The sequence below is a fragment of the Pipistrellus kuhlii genome, unplaced genomic scaffold (genome assembly GCF_014108245.1).
Source record: "Pipistrellus kuhlii isolate mPipKuh1 unplaced genomic scaffold, mPipKuh1.p scaffold_m20_p_2, whole genome shotgun sequence".
NCBI lineage: Eukaryota > Metazoa > Chordata > Mammalia > Chiroptera > Vespertilionidae > Pipistrellus > Pipistrellus kuhlii.
Genome location: NW_023425515.1, coordinates 174,016,548 through 174,043,566, shown reverse-complemented (window position 1 = coordinate 174,043,566; position 27,019 = coordinate 174,016,548). Strand labels below are relative to the sequence as shown.

Genomic DNA, 27,019 nt, shown 5'->3' with positions numbered 1-27,019 from the left:
ACTGGTGATCAAACCCCTAATCTTTTGGTGCACAGAATGACGCTCCACACTGAGCAACACCAGCCAGGACTCTCTTAACAATATTTTGATTTAACTCCACGATGGTCTTCTCTCAAAATAGATAATGAAGTATTAAACTGTCCTCTAGTTATACTTCTTTTTGTCAGGATGAGAAGGGACGTCCTTGAACAAGTGTTTCAAATTGAGAATTTAGTCCCAGGAGAGAGCTCTCTGTCCCATGGGATATCTCATGTTGCATCTTCATCCTCATACACCAGAAAATTGGGGCCAACGTCTTCCTGACTTGGGTACCAGTGTGAGTCCATATGATAAAGGAAGCAAAGGTTTGTTGAACACCTGGCACTGTCTTGGGAAGAGGAAACAGGAAAATGGAAGGGGGAAGACTAATGGACAGCCCAGAGATTCCTAGGTTCTCCAAGAAGTAGCTCTTTCACCGGGTCCTGGCCACCATGGTATAGATCTAAGGGGCGTGAAGGAGTCATGCTGGTACTGACAGTCACTGCTTTCTGTAAGTTTCTGTAATGCCATGCTTTTCCCTCCTCCTCTTCGTCTAAGCCCTTCTTTCACAAAGAGGTATCAACCCAGGAAGCTGCTAGGATAAAATGTCAAATATTTAATGAAGGAATCAAGTCTTTACCCAAGTATCCCATGAGTCAATGTTGTAAACACTGAAGAATTAAGATTAGTGGCCAACCCAGGAGATAATACTGGGACAGGAAAGAGATGTCCAGAGCCATGCAGTGGAAAGAACTAGGGTATCTGTCGACAATCTTAATGCATCGATTCTGAAGGAAGGGAAGGCCCATTCATGTGAGCATCAATTCCAACTTTCAATGACAGAACTTCTCAAAGCAGTCTCAAGGTAGGCACTGGCACCCCATGGTGTTAGCTTTCCAAGTACTTGAAGATGCTCTGCTTCGATCCTGAAGTGCTATCACCTGTTTTGAGGCGCTTAGGTGAAGGCGTTCTCATTATGGATGGGCCCTTTCTCCTCACCTAGAGAGCAGAGAGAGCGTCATGACCAGCTCAAACCCTCGTGCAGCGCTTACCTTCAGTCAGCTCTTCAGCTAATTTAACTCAGTTAAATCATAAACGATTAACGACAGAAAACAGCAACAAAAAACAGAAAAGTAAATTTCAAAACTGATTACCTACTGGGGGTAGCAATCTCCTTGTACCTTTCTGAGGAGTGCAATATTAACACCGCAGCATAAGCCTTTATGCCGGAAATACGTATTTTTTAAATTAACAAATAAATAAATTCTGCTTTGGGAAACCATCAAATCAGTTCTCAAATTCCCTACCTGAGGCTTAGATGATTCCTTTGCTGTCTCAGCTTTGACAGGAGAAAGTGTATGGAAGACAAAGTTTCTTGAATTTCGGGGAGCACTGGGGTTGAGGTCAGAGAGGGCAGCCAGTTTCTGAAGTACAGCTTTGGGCTGGTTTAGCAATGAGCCTGTCTTTGGCTGAGGAAAGAAGAGTCATCTGGTATCAAAATCCAAGTGTCAAAGAAAGAATGAGAAGCTACTGTCTCCCTGAGGGGACATATTCCTACCCCACTCGGCAGAAGAGAAATAGCAAGGTCCTTTGCCAGGTACTTCTATTTTCCGCAGCTACCTCCCTCCCCCAAGGAGAGTATATTCCCTTAGCTTGACCTGGGCCTTTATAACACTGCAGATCATGATGTCAGGCTAACAATGTCCCCAACCAACCTGGTGGGCACTTCCCGGTCTGATGGCTTCAAAAGGATTTCTGAGTAAAGGTGTTGATTCTTGTATAACCACAGTGCGATTGGCTGAAAAGAAAAATAGACAGACAGGCTTGTTCTGGGTAAAATTAGGCAGAATTACTTCTAAATTGTCTTTAACTATACCAATAAACTAAAACCACAGGAACTCTGATTACTTTATAATGGTGACTTGAAACCATAGCAAGTGGCTACAAGAAGCCAGCCAACCAAGCTGAACTTATTAACTAATCACTAACAGTAATAAGAAAAAACAAGAATGGTAAAAGTGTGGAGGATGTTTAAGAGCTTCAGCTCCGGAGTTAGATATAGCTTCAAATTCCAGCTCAAACACCTAAGTATTTAATTCTGGGCAACTAAATAAAAAATACAGAATACATTCCTATGAGCTATCGTAGAACATAAAGCAAAACCAGCTACCAACACTCATAAGTATATACAACATGCACAGCCCAATAGACAAAGATCTAAGAACACTGTCACTCCCTACTTCTTTAAGACAATATGAGACACAGGCCCATGACCACACAGCCGCTGAAGGTTGGAGTCATCTCCAGGGGACTACACCCTGAGGACTAGAAACTCACCATTTTTCTGCAATGCTTTGGCTGTAACTTTCTTGGCCAGCATCATAAACTGACTGTCTTCTCCAATTTCTTCCTCTTCTTCAGGTAAAATTTTCCCCTGCTGTGCCTTTAGATAAAAATCAGCATTAACAGAAGTCCACAGCTCCCTCAAATAATTGGCATGGCCTGGAGTGTGAAGCTAAGATACCTGGGATATCATTTGTTTTCCTTTTTTACAATCTTTTCTTAATTTAGACAAAAAAAAAAAAAAAGTTTTGGACAAGCAAACATAAAGAAATGCCCATGGTTGCCCTAACCGGTTCAGCTCAGCAGATACAGTGTCGGCCTCCTGACTGAAGGGTCCCGGGTTTGATTCCGGTCAAGGGCATGTACCTTGGTTGTGGGCACATCCCCAGTAGGGCGTGTGCAGGAGGCAGCTGATCGATGTTTCTCTCTCATCGATGTTTCTAACTCTCTATCCCTCTCTCTTCCTCTCTGTAAAAATCAATAAAATCTATTTAAAAAAGAAAAAAAAATAAAGAAATGCCCATGGTAAACCTTCTCTAAGCACAAAAGGAAATTCAAGGATTAAAAGGAACAGCAATATACTGCCTAAGACTTTGAAACTATTGTGACAAGCTAGGTGACTAGGTCCTCTCCTCATACACGAGGGTCAAAAGAGGCGAATTTCTTGCCAACTTCCTACCTGGTCCCGAAGCCATTGCTCTCGCTGAATTCTCTCCTTCCTCCATCTGGCTTCTGTCTCATCAAGCTGTTCCTCGATCTGTTCATCATCAGAGTCTCGGTGGAACAAGTCCATCTGGGAAGCATCATCTAAAGCAAAGAGGTAAGGCTGTCAGCACTCAGTAATTCCCATAGGAGAGGACGCCTGGACAGACACAAACGAACTCTTAGCATTTACCATTTACTGGCGCAAACTCTTCTCATTCACTAATAGAAAATAATGGTTACAATCAGGTACTTCCTAACAGCCTGCTACGGTTTTGATTTTTTTTTTTTTTTTTTTAGGCGGTACGAGTGGCCTGGGCCTTTATTGGTTACAACGGGGAGTGGAAGAGGAGGGGACAGGACGGCTCCGGATCCCGTGGCGGCTTCCGACCTCGCAACCGGGCCCGGAAAAAGCCAGTTTTGATTTTCATTGTCATCTTAAACTGGACAAACACGCACATTACACCATTTGCTTTCTAAAGACAACCACCAAGCCAGGTCAGCATGGCTCAGTGGTTGAGAGTCAAACTATGAATCAGGAGGTGATGGCTTGATTCCTGGTCAGGGCACATGCCGGGTTGTGGCTCCAATTCCCAGTGGGGGTGTATAGGAGGCAGACAATCAATGATTATCTCTCATAATTGATGTTTTTTTATTTCTCTCTCTCTCTCTCTTTCCCTTCCTCTCTGAAATCAACTAAAAAAAAAAGACACTACCAAGATACCTATGTTTTTCCATCGAAATTTCCTCGTTCGTCCAGGACCATCACTGTGCAGATCCCCATCAGCAAGGTACCTCTCTTGGTATAAACGGAGCTGTCGTTTATCATCATCCAACATTGTTTTCCTACAACAGGAGAAATATGGTGTTCAAATCGAGCATCACTATGTCTGATTATAGGGCTGCCTTAAGACATATCCCATTACTCAGAAGGGCTCGTTAGTATACTGACATGTGTATTTTCTTTATTTGACTCTGTAGCTCCTCATCAGAAGGAAGTACTTCATCAATTACGTCCTCTTCATATTCATCAATCTCTTCCCCATCATACTCGTCTTCACTTCCCACATCACTTCCTGACACCTCGGCCTCATCCTCCAGGTATCTCTTCAATCTCCTGGAAAATAATTTTGAAGAGTAGAAAATGCAACAGTGAATACACACAAAGAATATGGAAGCAATGAGAAAAGTAGAATATAGAGCCACCTCAAATAATATTACATTTAACTTTAAAGTAATACATTTTGATAATACTTAAAAGTCTATCATTTCATAGCATTGTGTGCCAGTAACTGTGCTTTACAAACATCGTTGCATTTTCTCACATATTCCACTATGTATGTACATAACATACACACAACACATTTTGTATCCATTTGGGTTGTTTTCACCCTTTGACTATTAAAAATGATGCTGCTATAAACATGCTATTATTCCCTTCAATTTACAGTTGAAGAAACTGAGACTCAGAGAATAAACTATTTACCCAAGGTCACACAGCTAGGAGGTAGCAGAGCCTGGGTTCAATCAGGTTGGTGACATTAAAGCCAGAACTCTCAATCTCTTCTATATTTGAGACATACCTGTTAGAAGGTTCAAACTATTTTGTTTTTTAAGCTCACTAGCTTCAGGAGACACAATGGTACAGAAAGGAAATAGAATTGGATCTCTTGCAGTCCACCAAGACCCCCAAGTTACAGGCATGATTGAGGCTCAGAGTTACATTTGTTGTTTCATTTATTTATGCATTCACTGGTTTAGTATTGTATGTGCCCTGATCGGGGATTGAACCTGCAACCTTGGCATGGGATTGGTATGGGGACAATGCTCTAACTAACTGAGCTACCTGGCCAGGGCCTTGTTTGTTTGTTTATTTAAGCTGAGTTTCTCTAAATCCTAGCAATTCTGCAGAATTCTTTCAGGGGCTACTAGCGCAATCTTTTCCATCCACCCTCTTTGAGGAGTTCAACTTTTAGTTGTCATTCTTTATAAGATTTCATTCAGATTCTGCAGTTAAGTATGGTTTAAGATTCACTGCTTTAGAAAAAATCCACAGATGATCCAAAGCTGTCTGAGGTAGTTAATTTGACAGGTAATAAATTAGAACCCAAAACTGATCTTGATAGAATGGAATGATGGGCTAAGAACAATAATATAAATCTAGTAGGGATCAATATGATGTCCTGTATGTGAATTCCAAAAGTCATCCACATAAAATAGAATACTTAAATACCTTTTGAAATGTCCTTTATAAAACTTATAACATCCTGGGAAATTGCTTATGGATAGGCTAAGTGGGAAAGAAAGCAAAGTTGCCGAAACCGGTTTGGCTCAGTGGCAGAGTGTCGGTCTGCGGACTGAAAGGTCCGGGTTTCGATTCCGGTCAAGGGAATGTACCTTGGTTGCGGGCACATCCCCGGTAGGGGTGTGCAAGAGGCAGCTGGTCGATGTTTCTCTCTCATCGACATTTCTAGTTCTCTATCTCTCTCCCTTCCTCTCTGTAAAAAATCAATAAAACATATTATAAAAAAAAAAGAAAGAAAGAAAGCAAAGTTGTAAATATAAAAAAATTATACAGATTCCAACTATATCAAAATATATGTATAAAAAAGGTGATGGGGCAAAAACCACCCGAACACTTTCCATAAAGATTCTGGATGGTGAACACAGACAACTTTTAATTTAATCTTTCCATATTCTTTTAAATATTCTAAAATAAATGATTCCTTTCATGATCAGTACAATAAGAAACTAGGATGAAGAAAACCTGGAATGACAGTAATTCATAGGGAAAAAGATCCAGGGAATCTAGTTGACTATTAGATCCTCAGGGTCTACTGTGACTCAGCTTTTGACCTTTGGTTACATTCTAAGGCGAGCATGTCAAACTTGCGGCTCTTTGGCCCCTGCTAGCCTTTTAGTTTGTCATGCTTGTTCTAAGGAGTATGCCATACATTCAGAACAAGGAATATGGCCAGACACACTTGAAGGAAAAGAGAATATCCAGTATGTGAGGAGTATGGAAACAATGTCATGTGGGAAACAGCTGAAAGACCTAGTATACGTCCTTAAGTATAGAAATCCCTTAAGGAAGACATGACCATCTTTGAATACTCAAGAGCTAACATGGGAATACATTTTATGCTAACCACAAAAAGCAAAAACAGAACCAGCACATTTAAATAAAAAGGTGACAAGCTTCTAGTACAGTTCAACCTTCAGAACCTTCTAGCAACTGAAGGAATGAAAATAACACCTACATTTGCCTTTTCAACTTCACAGATTGTCTCTGGAGTTCTTCTTCATCGTCATCCTCGGGGTCGTCCAGGGCTTCATGTTCATTACCAGAGTCACTGTGTTCATCCTGCAAAATCATATGGAATCACACCCAAGGCCAGGCAGAGTACAATGTGTTCTCAGCTAAGACAGGGTGTATGAACTTCTGCCCAAACATCTTATTCTACGAAACTGCTTCTCATAGATGCCGAGCTAGAACTTTTAAGAAGTTCTAGCTCGGCATCTATGACTAGGAAAGAAACCCATATAGCAGCACTACATGAAGTACAGTTATGATTACTCTGCTCCCTTCAAACTCACCTCATCACTACTGAACTCATTATCATTTGGGACAAGCCGAAAGTCTCCAAATTCTTCCTCTTCACCTTCTTCTTCCCTAAAATGCAAATCCACAAATCAGTAAGTTGTTAAAAGCAAACTAGAAGAATTTAAGAATTGAAAATATTTTAAAACAAAATATCTTCAAGAAACAGGAAACAAGATATTTTGACTTTAATTTTAAAAAAAATTGTGATATAACACATAACAAATTTACTACCTTAATCTTTTTTTCAACATTTTTTTAATGTTTTTCTTTAAATTGATTTTATAGAAAAGGGGAGAGGGGAAAAGAGAAATATCAATGAGAGAGAATCATCGATCAGATGCCTCCTGGGGACTGAGCACATGCAATCTAGGCATGTGCCCCGAACAGGAACTGAACAGAGACCTCTGAGCCACACCAGCCGGGCCCATTTTTAAGTGTATATTATACTTCACTGTGTTAAGTGCATTCACATTGTTGTGAGCTAACTTTCAGAACCCTTTTCATCTTGCAAAACTAAAACTCTATATCCTTTAAATATCTCCTCATTCTTCCCTCCCCCTAGCTCCTGACAATCATCTTCTACTTTCTGTCTCTATGAATTTGACTATTTTAAGTGCCTCAAATAAGTGGAATCATATAATATTTGTATTTTCCTGACTGGCTTACGTCACTTAGCATAACATCCTTACAGTTCATCTAGGTTGTAGCATTTATTAGAATTTCCTTCTTTTTAAGGCTGAATAATGTTCCACTGTGTATGTATATAACATACACAGTGGAACATTATATATAACATACACACAACACATTTTGTATTCATTTGGGTTGTTTTCACCCTTTGACTATTAAAAATGATGCTGCTATAAACATGGGTACAAATATCTGAGTCCCTATTTTCACTTCTTTTGTATATAAACCCAAAAGTAGAAATGCTGAATCATATTCTATTTAGAATTTCTTTTTTAGGAACTGCCATTGTTTTCCATAGCAGCTTCTGTTTACATTCCTAACAACAGAGCACAATGATTCCAGTTTCTCCATATCCTCACCAATAGTTATTTTCTGTAGGTGTGTGTGTGTATGTGTGTTTTTAATAGTAGCCATTCTAATGAACGTGAGGTAGTATCTTATCGTGATTTTGACTTGCATTTCCCTAATTATTAGTGATTTTGAGCACTTTCATGTACTTATTTTTACCTTTCCCCCCCTCTATACTCCACCAACTAAATAAAAGCACTATAATTTCCTTACATACAAATATAAGACTCAGATGCACTGAAATGCTCTCAAACAATATAAGAAACCCCATGATGGTTGGCTTTTGCTAAATCCAGAGAATCTGACCCAGGCCTTCCCAAGTTCCCACCAATCACTGAGAGTCACCTGTCTGTTGGGAAAGAGCCTGAACAAAGAGCAAGTGCTTCTTCCATCGGATCATCCATGCTGCTCTCCTTCTCCTGTTTATTTAACTCTGATGGAGCCAGAGCATCTACATCACAACAAAGAAAAAGATCTGTCACCAAGGAATGACAGCTTTATCCTCTTTTCCCAGCCATCTGAGACATGCCAGCTCAATACAGTTCTAAAGCACGCTTGCCAAAAAAAACCTCACCAGCTATTCATTCATTCAGCAAATCCTTATTTAGTGCTTACCATGTGCCAGGCACCAGGGATACAATAGTGAACAAAACAAAGATCCCAACTTCCACAGCGCTTACATTTTAGCAGGGGTGTCAGGGGGAAGAGAAAGTGTGCAGGTAAGAACAACAAATTAACATTTATATTAAATTTACTACACACCAGACACTTTTCTAAGCTTTGCACAAATATTAAGAGCAATCTTAAGATGACACTTTACCACCATAAGAAAGTAAGGGCTCTAAATGTCGGGGAGTTAAGCTGTGAATTCAACCTACATAAAAGAACCCATCACACTGTTTTCTGCAAACTTTTCACCCAAGAGTAAGGGGCTTCTTTTCAAGGATACTGGTGTAAGGTAGTTGGCTGTGGCAAACCTGATGCACTTTGTTGGATATTTACCCTGAGAGGCAAATTTTCCTGAACAAAGATTCAGAAGTTCCTCCATGTTCTCTTTCTTGTCCCTCTTCCCGGGCAGAGCCTTCTCCGTTTGAGAAGTGAATTTTCCAGTGCACAAATCCAGCAGCTCATCCATGTTAGCGTCCATGGCATTCTCATCCATATTGGCCAATGGCAATCGAGGTTTCAAAGCTTGGTACTGATTCCTGTGGTTTCTAACATTTAGGAACCTAAAAGCACAATAAAGAGTGTAAGAAACGCTCTAGGGAGAAAAACAAAGCAGTGAGAGAAAAAGCCAACTCATCTCCAATACCAAAATTAGAAGCTGAATCCCAAACCAGAAGACAAAAGATTTAACCTTCAGCCTTGTTGATAGTCTAAAGAGGGAAAAGTTTTATGGACGAATAAATGCTATTCAGAAGGTAAAGGGTAAAGGGATAATTTTGGCTTCAGATGATGCTAGAGTAGGGCCTGGTGTTATGGCCATTTAATGCACCACAAGCCGGTCAATTTTCAATCCCACCCAACAATCATAACATAGTAGAATGGATACATGAAATTCTGATGCCTTTACAAGAGCTATGCATTTCAAATGAGGCAGAGATTGAAGGATGCCAGCAAGGGCTATTTACATTTCACTTTCTGGAGAGACTTTGTTCAAGCTTGCAGAATGTAATACTTATGGTCTGTACATCTTCTCTTTCTCAGATGAGAAAGCACAGATGGAGTGACAGAAGCTCACTTTATTTTTAAACAAAATTAAGCAGTGCCCAGCGCCTTCCCACCCACAAAAACATAAAACTACCAACCCATCTGCATCCAACAGTTGGCTCTGCGTGTCATCTTCTAAAGAGAACTGGAAATCTCCTGCTCCTAGGAAAAGTGTCTTAGGCTCTGGGGAGGCGTTATATAGATCCTGGGAATCCTCTATGGGAAGTGAAGGCTCAGACAGCTTTTCTGAACTCTGGCACCAAAATAAAACCAAACAAAAACATAACATTTTACAAATATCATTCACTGTCATGACAACAACAGAAGTTGTTATTTGCAATATTTAATCTGTTCTCAGGCAACTGCAATTGAGGAGGACAATGAATAGCCAAGAGAAGCATAAAGAAAAATATCTCCAAGAAAGTAAGAACACTGGATGAAGCTTGTTTTTAATACACCGGGTGGATTTTTAAACTGAACACACATAATGGGGTAGGAGTTGGTTGGCTCAGATACATTTTCCTTAGCATTGTGGGAAGCAAAAGCGGGAGATCAGAAAACCATTACCATCTTACCTTAGAAGCTGAGCTGATCAAACTGGCTCGAAATAGCCCAGGGGAAGGAGATCTAAATCCTGCTGTAAAACTAGTCCCAAGGCCTGTTTGTCTGTTGCAAGGCTGATAGGATGGAATTGTGGAGCCAATCAATTCAAAGCTGCTATTGTGGCTGCTCTCCTTTGTTAGCAATGAGCATGAATCCTCCTCATCTAAAGAAAGAGAAGACACTTTTAGGTGTGTGATTTGGAAATAAAGTGGGTTTGTTTAGGAAAAATAATTGAGGATGAAACTGTCAGGTAACATTCACAAGCAAGTCTCTCAGATATGTTCCCAAATATTAAGTTAATCAAGGCTTATTCCTCTGAGCTAAGTAACAACTGAAAGTTCTGTCTGTCACCCTACCTAATGCCTCTGATCAGTCTCTCCATTATCCAATCACTTACACATCTCCCTCTGATCTACATGGAAATGCTTCATGGTTCACACAATCAATACACTTAACTACAGACCTATTAGATGTCCACAGTCAACTATAAAGAAATTGCATATAAGTTTTATAAAACCAGACCAAAAAAAAAATATTCTAATTCATAAACTGCTTTCACTGCCACATGTAAGACTGGGAAAATTCCACTAGGGTTCAAAAAATGGAACCTTATGGAATCATAGTCCTTAAATATAAAAAATGAAAGATCAAACAGATCTGTGAAAGAGTCACTACTTACCCAGTTTGGTAGGCCTTTTGCTTGAGTTTTCATCTGTTTCTGATTTTTCTTCACTAGGAAAGTAATTACAAAACAAGCAAGTAAACTGTTTGAGTATCTGTTCCTGTTTCTTACTAAAGAGGCAAATCCAAGGGAATCTTATCTTTCTTTAGAGAGAATTACTTACTCCATCTTGGAAGAGTTGTCTTTAAATAGGAGAACGGTAGAATCTGATGAGAGAGGCTTAAGAACCGACGGAAGGCCAACTGACTTGCCAATTTCACTACTGTCATCATTGTTTTCCTTGTCCATTTCTTTCTCACCTTTGGTTTCTATTTCTTCATTACCAAGAAGGAATTCTGCCGTCTTTAACAATCACATCACCCCAAAACAAAATAATACGTGTCAAAAAAATTTTAAAGCAAACACACTGTTGACCTAAAATATAGCTGCTTGGTCACATTTTATAATGAAAAGGTAAACCTGAAAGAAATTTGGCCCCACCATTATCAATAATATAATTCTCCCTTACACTTTTAGAGTTCTTTTATACTTATTTTACCTTTTACCCTCCCAAAATTGCTTTAAAATTATGAAAGAAAACTGGAATTAACATTTTATTGAGGCAATGAGAGGTTAAATGATTAGCCTGAGAGTGCAGGATGACTACTGACCTCAAACCAACTATAGACTGTGACATGCTACCCAGTTCAGCCACTGATTTCTTCTTTCTCTCCCCAGGCTAACTACTAACCAGCTCTTTCAAGTGATTCCAGTGTTCAAACAAGAAAGCTTTTCATTTTTCTAATACAAAAAATCGTGTCATCATCTATGTTCCCTCAGTGGAATACCATGGAACAAGGGTAAGAGACCCTTCTACAAATACCCTCCTCAACCAAGAATGCAATCAACACAGGAAGGTCTTGGCCTGAGAATTGATTTCAGGCCTCAGCATGGCCAAGGCTAAAACTGCTTTTTATTCTGAACAAAGAAACCTAAATAAACAAAGATAAAAGCCCTTATTCACTCAAAGCCATTTCATACCAGCATTGTGTTACATAATATAAACTAACACAAGCCGTGGCTCTGAGACCTGTAGGTATTCAATGGTGCCAACTAAACTGAATACACTAAGACTGAGGTACACATGAGCTAGCTACTTTCATGTCTGCCCCCTAACATCTTTATACAATTGAACATGCTTATTTAATCATTCAAATCGAATTCTTTTCTTTTCCTTATTCATCACGATCAAGTAACAAAATTACATAATTGCCAGAAACCTCGTGACTGCCTTCTTCCTCCTCTTCTTCTAACTTTTCTTCTTCCTCCCCTTCTCCATCTTCCTCAGACTCATCCGTCATCTCCTCCTCCTCCTCCTCCTCTTCTTCAAATCCATCTTCATTATCTAATTTAAACAATGCCTGGCGCTTTTGGCGCTCCTCTGACCTTCGGAGTTTCATTGCTTCTTGCAGTTTAGCTTTCAGCACCTGAAGCTTTTCACCTGAATAGAAACATGAAGGCATGCGTTAGACAAAATGACTGACTCCACACATCAATAATGGAAGTGTGCATTTTAGGCAATTCCAGAAGTGTTCTAGTCACATCCCTAAAGGGCAGAGATCTTAGCACTCTAGACTTTTGTTTCTTTAACAAGTGAGGATTATTATGAAGTGAAGTGTAAAAGAGAACTTCCAGAATTAAGTTCCACACTCTGGGATAATATACTATGCAGAGATTATAAACTTATTATTAAAAAGGCAAAAAAATGGAGGGGGAGTGGGACTTCAATAGTCTCTGGCTTAGAAGCCACGAAAAAAAAGTTGATAAAGTGATCTATTTAGAAGAAAAAGAGAAACCATCCAGGAGTAAAATGAGCATAGGATATGGACTGGGAGTTCACAGAAAGTGAGTATATTGGTTTTTTTTGTTGTTGTTTTAAATATGTTTTTATTGATTTTTTTCAGAGAGAAAGGGAGAGGGAGAGAGAGTTAGAAACATCAATTAGAGAAAAACATTAATCAGCTGCCTCCTGCACACCCTCCACTGGGGATGTGCCTGAAACTAAGGTATTCGCCCTTGACCAGAATTGAATCTGGGACCCTTGAGTCCCACAGGCTAATGCTCTATTCACTGAGCCAAACCAGTTAGGGCTATATTGTTAATAAATAGTTAAAAATAATGTTTAACTTCACTTCTAGTTAAAAAGCTACAAATCAAAATAAAGAGATACAATTTTTTATATATTTAGCAAAACTTAGGTTTGATAATATGAATTAACAGGAGGAAACAGAAACTTTTATATTATTCTGAGTATAAATTGAGACAACTATTTTGAAGAACAATGAAATGATATACATCAGAATTTGATTTCACTATAAGAAATTTTGCATCCAGATATACCAATATATATCTCATACTAGGAAGTACATTATATAAAATACCAAAAACTGGAACAAACAATATGTCCATTAATAAGAGTATGGTTAAATAAATCATCAAATCATGTTATACTCATACAATGAAATTTTATGCAGCTGTTAAAAAAACAACCTTCAAAAGCAACAAAATGTATATCTGAACTCAGGGATTAGGGGGTTTGGATTAGGCTACTGGTTCTAGTACTTGAGAAGGTTGTGTAAATGCTTTGTATATCATTTCCTCATATATATAATAAGGATACTAATACTATTTTCTATAAAGCTCCTAGAGCAATGCCTGGCACAGAATATTCAAATTCTGTCCATCTCTGTCTCTCTGTCTCACTCTCTCTGTCTCTCTGTCTCTGTCTCTCTCTCTCTCTCTCACACACACACACACACACACAATGATATATACATATAAATTTTCCTAGGACAAACAAAAAATTGTTAACAGGTGCCTTTGGGAAGACTAATTTTTCCTTATACTATCTTTTTCTCAGTGTTTTAAATATTTTCTATGTGACCTATTACTCATATTTCAAAGTGGGAGTGGGAACAACATACCTATCCCTAACATACTGAAAACAAAAAAGCAGACTACAAAGCAGAATGAATGGTGTTATCACATTATTGTGTTTTTAAAAAAAAACACAAACATGTAAAGAGTTTAAAAGGATAGATACACAGAGGACTGTAGAACTTTTATTATTTTCATGCATTTTCTACGATAGATAGTTAGGGTTTTTTTTAAATAAGACAAAGGAATAAAGTCATCTTACTCACCCCACACCTCTAGGCAATGCTACACGATTCAATGCTATACATGACAGCCAGGTACTGTATCAACTCTCCCAAATCTCAACAAAAAAAAAAAAGGTTCTACACTTTTTAAAAAACTTATTGATTTTCAACAGAGACAGAAAGAGAAATATCGATTGGTTGTTTGACTGATTTTTGTATGTGTCCTAACTGGAGACTGGACCCACAACCTTGGGGTTTGGGGATGAACCAACTGAGCTCCTCGGCCAGGGCCTGGAATTTTCACTACCATTTCTTCAGTGGCATAAAGACTCGTCAGAGTACAAGGCACAAAGAAAAAAAAAAGGTCAACCCAAATACCTGGTTTTGTGTGGCTTACTCCATCCAGCTTCTCAGCTGCCAAAGTCACAGGTACCACATCGGCCTTCAGCTCTTCCTTACCATCAGTGCCCACCTCTTTCACGACGATGCTCACATTTACCTTCTGAGCAGCCCTGGGTGTGGCTGCGGGATTAGCATGCTTCCAGAAACGCTGCTTCAAGGCTTCCAGTTCTAAACACAAGTGCCAACCAGTATGTCAGTTTGCCATGCTCAAACTCTTTCCTTTATGATTTCAGATAGAAATTATAAGCTAAGTTTTTTAAGAAATATAGTTGTAAGAAAAAAACACACAATGCAGAAACACCAAATATCCTTTGATACTAACCCCATTATGAATTCATATAACTTAACCCAAACTAATGGACTACTGCAATGCTTTCTCAACATACTTAAAAGTCATTTAGGGTAGAAATTTACAAATTAACTTTCTAAATATGTGCAATTTTTTTTTAAAGTACAAACTGATCAGAAAAAATGACATTATTCTTGATTATTCAAGGGCTCCTTTTAAAAAATTCCCTATTTGGAACATTTCACTATTTATTGAAAAATCTTACTAGAAATGGGCAAGGTCAATTAAAAAATAGAAAAAAAAAAGAAAATGACAATCCAATCAGTGATGTAACTCAGCAGCAGGATGGCAAAGTTTTTTGGTGAAACTGTTATGCTAGCTTAGTCAGTATAATCAGAAAGGAAATTCTCCTTCAGGCTACCCCTGAACCATACCCAACTTGTAAACAAGACAATTAATAAAGAATCAACACAGTAGGTACTCAAAATTAAGTTTCTTCCCTTTCCTGTCTTTCAGTCCAGGACTGCTTAGGTAACTTTTGGTTCCATACAACAAAATTTAGCAGTGTCTATTATAGCAAGTACCGTATTTTTCGGACCATAAGACGCTCCGGACCATAAGACGCACCAATTTTTAGAGAAGGGAAATGAAGAAAAAAAGATTCTGAAACAAATAGTGTCCTAAAATATTTTATGTGCATTAAAACCCAACATCACAGTCATAAACACATGTAATCAACCCTGTAAAGTAAACAGCAGCATTTAGAACCATTTTAGAGCTGGGCAAGCACACAGAGACCACACAAAGCCGGGCAAGTAAAAAAACTTTTTTTTTTAAAGTATATGTGTAGGCTATATTTGGACCATAAGACGCAGGGACTTTCCCCCCCCCCCACTTCTGGGGGGGAAAAAGTGCGTCTTATGGTCCGAAAAATACGGTACTCAAAAAATGTTTGTTTTCATTCTGGCCAGTTTTCTCAGTGGTTAGAGTGTCAGCCTGAGAACCGAAGGGTCTCAGGTTCAATTCCCAGACAAGGGCAAATACCTCAATTGCAGATTCCATAGCTCCAGTAGGGACACATGCAGGAAGCAACCAATCAATGTATCTCTCACATAGATGTTTCTTTCTCCCTCTCTATTTTCCCTCCCTTCTACTCTTTCTAGAAATCATTGGAAAAAATAACCTCTGGTGAAGATTTAAAAAAAAAACCTCCAAAAGCATTTGTTCTCTCTCTTAGTCTGAAACTGTTTAGATAATTTCTAGTCTAAGAGAATAAAACTTTCACCATGACATCCTGGTTCATAGGTTGACCCTCAACCACTGAACCACACCGATAGGCTGTTATACAACTCTTCCCTCCCACCTTCTGTTTTGGTCAAACAGACTTATACAACTTCTCAATTTGTACCACTCTTTCTGTTCCTTCCAAGAATGTCCTCTCCACTTCCACAAAGCCCATCTACTCAATTAACAAAGACTCATTGAGCATATTTTACACACCAAATACTGTGAATAACATAGTACCTGTCAACCATAAACTGTTTAGTGAATCTTGATGTATTAATTTCACTAATAACACTAGTAAAAGTAGCAGCTGCTAGTCGAGTGCTTCTTTACATTATCTAATTGTATTCACGATTTTAACAAATCTTCTCGGTAGCCTTGTGAAACAAGACTGCTATTTTTTCAATTTTTGTTTTTAAAAGATGGCTTAGAAAGGCCAAAGAGCATACTCAAGGTTAAACAGTAAGTAGCATAGTCTAGATTCAAACTCTGGTCTTGCTATAAAGCCTAAGCTCTTAGTTGTCCTGCTACACTGCTTTAATGCAGAGGCAACACCAAATTCTACCTGAGTCAGGAAGTTTACCTTACGTGGTAATAACACTTGAGTTCTCTTTGAAAGATCATGCATCATTCAATAAATATGAATGCCTACTATGTGTCATCCCTGTGGAAGCACTGAGTTTAGAGTACGGAACAAGCCAGAAGCGCCTACTCAAAGTAGGGGAAGGCAGTGAACAAGAAATTACACCCACCTATTCTTCAAGCCTTTCTTTTAACCACCTATTGGAAGAAACTTATCCCTCCTCTGAATTCCAAAAAGCACTTTATTTTCTATTTAATTTATTGTTATTATTATGTTTTTATTGATTTTTGAGAGAGGAAAAAACACTGATGTGAGAGAGAGCTGGCTTCCTGTACATATCCCAACTGGGGTTCAAACCTACAACCTACTATGTGCCTTGACCAAGAATCGAACTCGAAACCTTGGTTGGATGACACTCCAACCAACTGAGTTACCCAGCCAGGGCCCAAGGCACTTTATTCTAAAGTTTTTCCAGCAAAGAAATAAATTTTAAACTTTTTTCCCTTTTTTCCACATTATTTAATGTTTTCCATAAACAGTGTAGAATAAATGTCAGATTTCCTTTGGTATGTTCTATAGCATCTTGCACGTAGTGGATAGTTTAGTATTTGCTGAGAATAAAATAAAAAAATAAATAAATAAAAAAGAAGCAGCAGCAAAGAAATTCAGTTTTGCAATTTCCTGAACCAAAATATTTTTCTTTAATTGTGAAAAACTGAATAGTAATGCTTTTATGAATGTCATATCATAACACAATAGCAATGTACCTCTTTTATATATTAACTTAGGCTTCAATTTTAAACAAGGTTTAGAATATTCTGATACACTGCCAAATCTATCTAAATGGGATTCTATCCTATCTAGTACAGGCATACCTCAGAGATATTGCAGGTTAGGTTCCAGACCACAACAATAAAGCTAGTATTACAATAAAGCAAGTCATAATCATTTTGCTGGTGGAGGGTCCTGCCTTCAGTTTTTAAGAACAAAAACAAAAAAACAGCAATATCTGTGAAGTGCAATAGGTGAAGCACAATAAAACAGGATGTGCCTGTACATCTGTAGAATAAGATCATGTGTGGTTATTGGCTTCTGCTGGGTTCCCTGTCCTCCCAAGCAGCATGTAATGGAATGCTGCCTGAATAAGTCACTCTGGAGAGGCCCCCCACAACTCAAAGGATTACCTCTGTTGGGTTCAGGTTCTTCAAGTACCACAAAGGAATCTTCATCAGCACCCAGCCGAGGTTTAACGAAAACATCTACTCCCAGTTGCTTAAGTCTATCCAGCGTGAACCTCCTCGCTTTCTCAGGTGGCATGACTGCCACTGACTGGGTTTGCTGCCTGGGCTCTTCCACCTTCTCATCTGCTTCTTCTGTTTTTTGCAGGCCTTCTCGCTCCAGGGCATCAGGCTCAAGTGCCACACGCTCTTCAGTCTGAGACTCGTCATTGACCTTGTTCCCAAGGAAGCTGGATTCCTGCTGTGCCACTGAGCTGTCCCCAGGAGAAGGTCTAGTATCCCTCTGCTCCTGTTTCTCCTGAATTTCTGGCTCTTCACTTACCATCAGATCTTTACTGCAAGACTCATCGGATCCAGTAGTTATCTGGAGTTCCTTTGAAACTGCAGGGAGTGCATTAGCTTCCATTTCATATCCTGCACCTGTTGTTGGCTCATAATCTTTGATATGATGGTCATTGCTCATCTCAGTTTTGTTTGCAGGGTCTGTGATTTCTTTGTGATGGCTTGACTGATACTTAGATGACCTAGGGAAGGGGAAATAAGCTGGAGTTGTAAGCTATCCTAAATGAGAAACATTCTCATCATTTAGCAGAGAATGAACAAGTTAAATCAGTAGGAAGGGTGTAAGGAATCTGAACTTTTTGTTTGCTACAAAATGGAATGTTTATGAAAATTGTAATCAAAGGAAAGAGGGTTCTTACTTTAGTAGGGCCATGGCATTTCCCTGCCAAGTGGGCCGGGGTTTACGTTTGTAGAAATCATGAATGGTTTTATTCTCAGGCATATGATATGGAAGATTAAGTGCAGACTCTACAAAATGAAACAAAACAAGCAAATCTATATACTGTATATTCGGAAATGTCCCTTTATATTCAGTTAACTAAACAGTAAGCCAAAGCCATCATCAGAAATAGAAAACAATCTTGGCTTTAATAAAGACAGGATTTAAATACAAAAGAAATCCCTGAAGACCAGTGGCTTTTAAAAAAATATTTAATTTTTTATTGTTGACAGTATTACAGATGTCTCCCAACAACCCCCTCCTTAGCTTCCCTCTTCCTAGCCCCTGCCCCACCCCAGGCCTTCACCACACTATTGTCTGTGTCCATTGGTTATGCATATAAGCTCTTTGGTTAATCTCTTCCCATCTCCCCTCTACAGGGAAAACACCCCTGCTCCCCCCACACACACACACCCTCACCCACCAAGATAGACCCGTGCTTTTAACCTAGTTGGAAAACAAACTGGTCCAGAAAGTTCTTAAAAAATAGATTCTTGGACTCCATTTCAAGCCTATTGGATGAGACTTTCTGTGGAGGCTAAGAATTTACATATTTGTCAAGCTCCCGAAGGGATCCTGATGCAGCTGGTCCATAGAAAACCATGAAAAACAAAAAACCTCCCGGGACCATTTAAGATCTTCCTTTCCAGCATGTCATCAATTTGGCTCAAATGAACTGAAATAAACTCATAAAACTTCTTAATAAAAAGAACAAAAACAAAAAAGACTTTCCTCTTTACTACGACTATAGTTCTGAAAATTTTGTTTGTAGTCATGTCCCAGGGGATTCAGAACAATAGTCATCCACCAAGATCCATTCTAAACTTGATATTATAACCCAATTCATATTAGGAGGAGTGTTAAACAAGCAATAATTCCCATCTAAATTGAGTTTACAAAGAAATATTGTGATTTGCCTCAAAGTTTACTGTACTGATTTGAATTACCTCGAATAAGGCGCTGAGTCTCACTGTGTAGTTTTTTTAATGCTTCCTTACTTAACTTGGCTGCCTTCCTTTCCTTAAAGAAAACAAAAAGTGAGAATACATTAATGCTACACGTAGACATTCGGAAAGAGAGTTTGCTCTTTCCAAGAAAAGAGGACAAGCCGGAACCGGTTTGGCTCAATGGATAGAGCATCGGCTTGGGGACTGAAGGGACCCGTGTTCGATTCCGGTCAAGGGCATGTACCTTGGTTGCAGGCACATCCCCAGTAGGGGGTGTGCAAGAGGCAGCTGATTGATGACTCTCTCTCATCGATGTTTCTAACTCTCTCTCTCCCTTTCTCTCTGTAAAAAATCAATAAAATATATTTAAAAAAAAAAGAAAAAGAAAAGAGGACAAGAGAGGTAATAGTAAGCACAAATAAGCTCAATACAATATAAATCCAAGGAGTTCATTCATTTGCAAGTCACAAAGAATTAATTCAATCCAATCCATATTTGCGTCCCTCCCATGTACAAAGCATTATCTTGGGTACTAAGAAAACATGATAAACATGATAAAATATTATCCCTGAGAAATTCACAATCTCCTGGGGAAAGAGAACACATGACAACTATACAGTACGGAGCTCTAACTCACCTTCCTCATGGTGCCTTTTGATGACTCACTTTCTTCTTCATATGAAGAAATGCCACTCTCCAAAGATAGTTGCTTTTCCTAAAAGAGATGACAAGTTAAATAATATGGACAAAAATGAACTTGAAATAAGCTTACTCAAAGATTGCTTTTGTGCTCTAACATTACATCATGCTACATTAGTAATATATCAATAATTATCAAATAGAAAAATTTAAACACAGCACGCTATATGCCTAGAAAACAAATTAGATGTCTCAAATGGAGTTTGGGCTCTCGTTTCTTATACTTCTGTATTACAACTTCCCCTAAGGAGAGACAATGACTTCCAGGCACCTAAAGATAATCTTAGGAAAAACAATTATGCTCCCAATCACTCAGGATAACAATGCTTTTGACGTCTCCTTTATACCTTTCCTGAAACCCTATTGGTTCATTTCTTAGAGGCCACACAGTTATAAAATTTACATCTCTGTCCCCTTATTTCTCTGCTTCTTACACAACATAAAGTATCTTATTCTCTCTCCCCTCAATATTTCAATGAGGGCAATCAAAATACTAGTTTCCAAACAAGTTAGCATGTCTATCACTTTTTAAAAAAAACTAAGGTTCCAAAAGTAAGTCAGAAAATAATGCAAAACTTAGAAGCAATAGGGTAGCCCCTACTGCGATAATCTTTTACTTGCCTTGTGTTTCTTTACTTTGTTTTTCACAGCTGCCCTTATGGATTCTAGCGACTCTTCATCTTCCAATGCAGAGTTATTTTCCTCCTCCAACCCAGTTTCAAAAAGATCTTCATCCACAAGAAGACAGCCACTATCAGTAAATGGCTGTTTCACATCTTCTTCCTGGATAATGCATAAAGAAAAAGCAAAACCCAATCATTTCAGAATCCAATTTCACAACACAAGGCAATCTGGATCAGGCCAGAAAAAGTCTAGGTTTCAGACAAATATATGGCATTCTAGAACATCCTCACCATTTCCTAACACATAGTCATCCCTTGAAGTCCAGGCTGTGATTTTATGCAAACTGTCTAAAACTAACTTACAAAACAGTAAATATTTTTGAAAAGTCAATTTAATACTTATTAAGCAATTAGTCTATAAAACTTGAGGATGGTGTTTTCTAGTTAGCAACATTTCTGACTGATAAACACATGAAAAATCCTTTGTTGAAAATTAACTTTCAGAGATCAGAAACCTATATATTTGGAAGTGTCCTTCAGGTATATGAAATGGAAAATGACACCAAGTTTCACATACCTTGTTACTCACAATGCAAAAACAATCAATTCAAAGCTGTATTCTGAATACAGAAAAACCTCAAGAACTAAAAACAATCCTTTCCAAACTGTTAATCTGCATTAGAAATAGCAAATTGTTCTTTAAAATGTACCTAATTTGCCTGGCCGGTGTGGCTCAGTGGCTGAGCAATGACCCATGAACCAGGTGTCACGGTTTGATTTCCAGTCAGGGTACATACTCAGGTTGCAGGCTAGATCCTCAGTGTGTGGTGTGCAGGAAGCAGGCAATCAATGATTCTCTCTTATTGTTGATGTTTCTATACATATATTTTTGTCGATTTCAGAGAGAGGAAGGGAGAGGAGGGAGAAACATCAACAATGGAAGAGAATCATTGATTGGCTGCCTCTTGCACACCCCCTGCTGGGGATCGAGCCCACAACAGGCATGTGCCCTTGACTGAAATCGAACCCGGGACCCTTTAGTCCACAGGCTGACACTCTATCCACAGAGCCAAACCAATTAGGGCAATAAAAATATATATATAAATATATATTTTAAATGTACCTCATTTTTTGTTTCCTTTTTTTTTAGCTGCCTAATTTTTTCCATCTTTCTCTCCTCTTTCTCTAGTCTTCTCTTTGATTTTACTCTTGCTTTCCCTTTAGTTCCTTCTTTATCACGTATGGGTTTTTTGGAAATCTTTCTAATAGCTGTAAAGTCCACAGAGTTTTCAGATTGACGACTCAGCTCTAAGGAAGATGTCACTTGGGTTTCAAGATTTTCCTGGTACAAAGACTCTTCCTCCTCCATGTCACTTTCATCACTGTCTGCCAGAGTTTTGTGCATCCTTCTGGCTTTCCCATTTTTTCTGGCATATAAGTTCTCTTTGTTTTCCTCTTCCACAACATCATAGGTAGCTTTCTCTGGAGAGGCATTTGGTTCTTCTCTTTCCGAATCACTGTCTTGTAGCACCTTCCTGCTTTTCAATTTCTTATTCACAAATATCTCTTCATCAGAATCTGAAGGAAACACAAAATTGTGTTAGCAGTCTGCTGTCATTTGGCCTTTCTCCTAGATCCACTAAACCTATCCGATCATCCAAAAATATATCCAATTATCTAAGTGATGTATCACCTTGTAAAATTATGTAACTACCCCTAAGAAGTGACTGTAGCAAAGCAAATCTAAAAGTACATTTGGAAAACATTTTCACTAGAAAAATGCCTCACTGGAAAATGTAACCATTGTATATATCTTTACAACAGGAAAAGTTGTTCTAATCATTCTGGAAGGTGTTACAAATTTTTTATTATGGGATGAATGCATTCAACCAGGCAATGTGGCAGCTTCTTGACATTTTATATATCTATTCAGTCATATAACAGAAATTATTATTCTCAAAAGAGTACAACACAACTATTTTGCTTTTATAATAAAAAATGATAAAGTTGGGCATAACCTAATAAATCAAGAGAATAATAAAAATTAATCCAACCCATTTACAAATCCAAGCCTCCACATTCTATTTCTAAAAATAAAAGTACTATTACAAACCTCCTTCACTCAAGGGTCCAATTGTTTCACAGCTGCCCTGTCCACTGTCAAAAGGACTATCTGCTTCTTCTTGTGAAATGAGTTTTAAATCATTGATTTCTAGATGAACCTAAATCAATGAGAATATATTTTGCATTAACCAGCAGGTTACAAAAAGCTCTAAGTACATTATAATACACATAGCATTATGGGATCATCAGGCTGAAAAAAGGGGGGGGGGGAACCCACCACAATTCAAGGGTTCAATGAAGAGATGACAACCCTAGCCATTTGGTAAAGTGGATAGGATGTTGGTGTGTACATTGAAGGGCCTTAGGTTCAATTCCGGTCAAGGTAACATACTTGGGTTGCAGGCTTGATCCCACCCTGGTTGGACATGTGCAGGAGCAACCAATGGATCTCTCTCTTATATTGATGTTTCTCTCTGTGTGTCTCTCCCTCCCTTCCACTCTCTAAAAATCAATGGAAAGCCGGGACCGGTTTGGCTCAGTGGATAGAGCGTCGGCCTGTGGACTAAAAGGTCCCGGGTTCGATTCTGGTCAAGGGCATGTACCTTGGTTGCGGGCACATCCCCAGTAGGGGGTGTGCAAGAGGCAGCTGATCGATGATTCTCTCTCATCGATGTTTCTCTCTATCCCTCTCTCGTCCTCTCTGTGAAAAATCAATAAAATATATTTAAAAAAATAAATAAATAAATAAATAAAAATCAATGGAAAAAACATCTTCAGATAAGGATTGAGAGAGAGAGAGAGAGGGAGAGAGAGAGATGACATTAAGAATTACCGGACATACCCTAGCTGGTTTGGCACAATGAGTAGAGTGTCGGCCTATGGACTTGAAGGGTCCCGGGTTCAATTCTGGTCAAGGCACATGCCCAGGTTGCAGGCCTGAATCCCCAATAGGGAGCGTGCAGGAGACAGCCAATCAATGATTCTCTCTCATCATTGATGTTTCTATCTCTCCTTCTCTCTTCCTCTCTGAAATCAATAAACATATATATTTTAAAAAAGAATTACTGGACCAAAAACCAAAAGAAAAATCATTGTTCATCTTTAAAGGATTCTATAGATCCAAATCTTTTTTTTAATCCTCACCCAAGGATATGTTTGTTTGCTTTTTATTTTAGAGAAGAAGAGAGGGAGAGAAAACACTGATGTGAAAAACATCAATTGGTTACTCTCATACATGCCCCAACAGGGGATCAAACCTGCAACCTAGGTATACTAGTATGCTCTGATCGGGAACTGAACCCACAACCTTTCAGTGTATGGAACAATACTCCAATCAACTGAGCCACACCATCCAGGGCAAAACCAACTCTTTATATTGAATACAGTAGATCCCCCTTATCAATAGTTTTACTTTTCCATAATTTGTTACTCATGGTCAAACGAGGTCAGAAAATATTAAATGAAAAATTCCAAAAATAAACAATTCATAAGTTTTAAATTGCATATCATTCTGAGTAGCATGATGGAATCTCGCACCACCCCACTTTGTCCCACTCAAGACGTGAATCATCCTTTGTCCAGCATATCTGTGCTGTATATACAATCCATTTTTTGCTAGTAGACACTTAGTAGCTACCTCAGTTATCAGATCTACTGTCACGGTACCACAGTACTTGTGTTCAAATAACCCTTAACCTATATAATAAAGAGGTAATATGCAAATAGACCCTCACACCTCACAAGATGGCCACCCCATGTCATCACAAGATGGCTGTCACAAGATAGCCGGTAGGGGAAGGCAGTTGGGGGAACCAACCCTGCAGGGGAGGGCCGTTGGGGGTTATCAGGCTGGCAGGGGAGCGGTTAGGAGCAATCAGGCAGGCGAATGGTTAGGAGCCAGCAGTCCTGGATTGTGAGAGGGATATCTAACTGCTGGTGTAAGCCTGCAGGGATCCCCCAAGGGGTCCCAGATTGGAGAGGGTGCAGGCTGGGCTGAGGGACAACCCCCCCCACACACACCCAGTGCACAAATTTCATGCACTGGGCTTCTAGTTTACTTAATATCACAGGAGTGGTGACGCTGACAATTCAGATATGCCAAAGAGGAGCCATAAAGTGCTTTCTTTAAGGGGTAGTGCCAGAGGCAGCAAATCAATTATTCTCTCTGAAATCAATAAAAATATTTTTTTAAAAAAAGAGATGCAATCCAGGTGTGGGACTCATTATAAGGCCAATTATGTGGTTTCTTTTTTGTCTTGTTTTTTAAATATATTATATTGATTTTTTTACAGAGAGGAAAGGAGAGGAATAGAGTTAGAAACAATGATCAGTCGCCTCCTGCACACCTCCTACTTGGGATGTGCCTGCAACCAAGGTATATGCCCTTGACTGGAATCAAACCTGGGACCTTTCTCTCCACATGCCAACACTCTAGGTCAAACCGGTTTAGGGATCCAACAGCTATTAAATTGATTTCAATGCTTGGTACAATTACTAAATAGCTAAAGAGAACATCACCAAAAAGATTCATGTATTTGCTGATGGTTCTTCCAACAATACAAAACAGTTAAGTCTCTTCGCTCTGTTTGTGGATCAGAAAACTGCATATAGGCAGCCACACAACTCAATACAAGATATTGTTAGTCATTTTATTCTAGGCAGTTTGCAGCAGTATCAGCAAGGGTGAGGTGAATGATGCTGAGGAGTGCAAGTTCAGGTCAGATATTGTCTTTATTTAAACGTTTGTTATTTTACTCAGTATCAAGTCATGGGATTTTTTGGTATTAACTTTTTTTTTTTTTAATGTTATCATCTTGATTACTGAGTTTTCCGGCGTCTCCTTATATTTTGCTCCCAAGGTGAGTACCTCACCCTACTCCCGCCCCAGGAAAGAACACAGAACTGTAAACAGTAGTTCCTGTGCCCAAATCCGCCCGGGGCCGAGTACAGCCCCTTCCCGATGACCGCAAAGGCCCCTTCCAGACACAATTACGAACTCCCGCCGTCCGTTTACAGAGTCCTGCCCCGCCTCCCAGGGCCCGGTTCGGCTCGGGCCTTCCTCTTTCCGGACTTGGTAAGAGGAAAAGCACCCAAGGCAGGAAACGCGCCAAAGGGGAAGGAAGGCGGGACGGACTGAGGAGGAGCTGGGTGGCCGGCTGCGCGACACAAAGACAAGCAGCTACACGGCCCACTGGACGGAGGCGCGGAAACCCCGACGTGGGGACTGGACCTCGAGACGGTGGGCCAGGGGTGGGGGTGTTTTCCCTCAGGGACTGCGAGGCCGGGCCGCCCGGTGCACGCCGGGAACTGTAGTTCTCCCAGCCTCCGCGACCCATTCCACCGCACTCGACCCTCGACTCCCGCACCCCTTCAGCGCCGACCTCCGCAATCGCGATGGAGACATTTGCATGAACTCACCTCAGAAGGCACGTCGCCCTCCGTCATGACTTCGGCTCTCCAGCGCTTTGCTTGGGACGAAACTGGTCCCCGGCTCCCTCAGCCGCGGCGCAGCTGCTCCCGCCGGATTCAACCCGGCAGCGACTTGGGAGCTTTCGCGCCTACCCGGCGTGGAGGTACCGCCCTTAACGATTTGCACCAATCCGGAGGCGGCTTTCTACGTGAGGCCACGCCCCCATCCCGTTCTGCCAATCACGAAGCGCCTTCGGCCAGTCCCACAAATGTAAAGGTTGCGGGTCTCGGCTCCTCAAGTCAAGTGAACCTGGAGGAGGCTGAAGGTGTTCTGGCTCCTGGGGTGTAGAGCAAGATGGTAACGTTCGAGTGGTGGACTTTGGCCTTTGACTTTGCCGATAGTTTCCATCAAGCAGCGATTTGAGGAGTAAGTTCCTGCTCCAGGTAAAAAGTGGGGAGAAATGCTGAAACCGGTTTGGCTCAGTGGTAGAGCATCCGTCTTTGGACTGAAAGGTCCCAGGTTCGATTCCAGTCAAGGGCATGTACATTGGTTGCGGGCACATCCCCGGTAGGGAGTGTGCAAGAGGCAGCTGGTCGATGTTTCTCTCTCATCAACGTTTCTAACTCTCTCTTCCTCTCCCTTCCTTTGTGTAAAAAATCAATAAAATATATATATTCTTAAAAAGTGGGGAGAAAATCTGTGGACACCAGAGGGGCATCCCTAACCTGTACTAGAGTCCAGTGCACATGAGTGTTTTCTCCAGGACCACCCTACCTGCTCCTTCTTGTATGTGGCACTCACACCGGTGAACATCTAAAGAGAAAAATTTGAGGGGGGCTGCTCAGATACTAAGGAATATC

At 39.8% G+C, this 27,019-nt stretch overlaps 1 protein-coding gene across 3 annotated transcripts; it reads right to left on the bottom strand.

The window, feature by feature from the left end:
- Positions 1–614: 614 nt before the first annotated feature.
- CLSPN (claspin) lies at positions 615–26,575 on the bottom strand. 3 transcript variants are annotated; one of them, XM_036445617.2, is made up of 25 exons: positions 26,168–26,575; positions 22,800–22,908; positions 21,810–22,264; positions 20,685–20,846; positions 20,002–20,079; positions 19,365–19,437; positions 18,338–18,446; positions 17,583–18,160; positions 14,219–14,410; positions 11,945–12,180; positions 10,864–11,042; positions 10,698–10,762; positions 9,991–10,181; positions 9,514–9,668; positions 8,708–8,934; positions 8,051–8,156; positions 6,661–6,736; positions 6,324–6,427; positions 4,016–4,180; positions 3,788–3,909; positions 3,041–3,168; positions 2,356–2,461; positions 1,734–1,816; positions 1,326–1,487; positions 615–1,017 (listed from the first exon to the last, which is right to left on the bottom strand). In XM_036445617.2, the coding sequence occupies exons 1-25, from the start codon at positions 26,192–26,194 to the stop codon at positions 907–909; spliced, it is 3,999 nt and encodes a 1,332-aa protein (XP_036301510.1). In that variant the 5' UTR covers positions 26,195–26,575; the 3' UTR covers positions 615–906. The 3 variants fall into 3 exon arrangements, with proteins under 3 accessions (XP_036301510.1, XP_045440812.1, XP_036301511.1); XM_045584856.1 differs by having other exon boundaries at positions 10,698–10,750; XM_036445618.2 differs by having other exon boundaries at positions 11,960–12,180; positions 26,168–26,574.
- Positions 26,576–27,019: the final 444 nt, after the last annotated feature.

What these genes read in the sequence shown, in the direction of transcription:
- CLSPN (XM_036445617.2), bottom strand. Translation starts at nt 26,194, where the DNA reads ATGACGGAGGGCGACGTGCCTTCTGAG. An exon ending in CAAAAGGCACCATGAGGAAG is followed by an intron (nt 19,438 to 20,001) that starts GTGAGTTAGAGC and finishes GTTTTCTTTAAG; the next exon opens with GAAAGGAAGGCAGCCAAGTT. An exon ending in AATGCCATGGCCCTACTAAA is followed by an intron (nt 18,161 to 18,337) that starts GTAAGAACCCTC and finishes CCCCTTCCCTAG; the next exon opens with GTCATCTAAGTATCAGTCAA.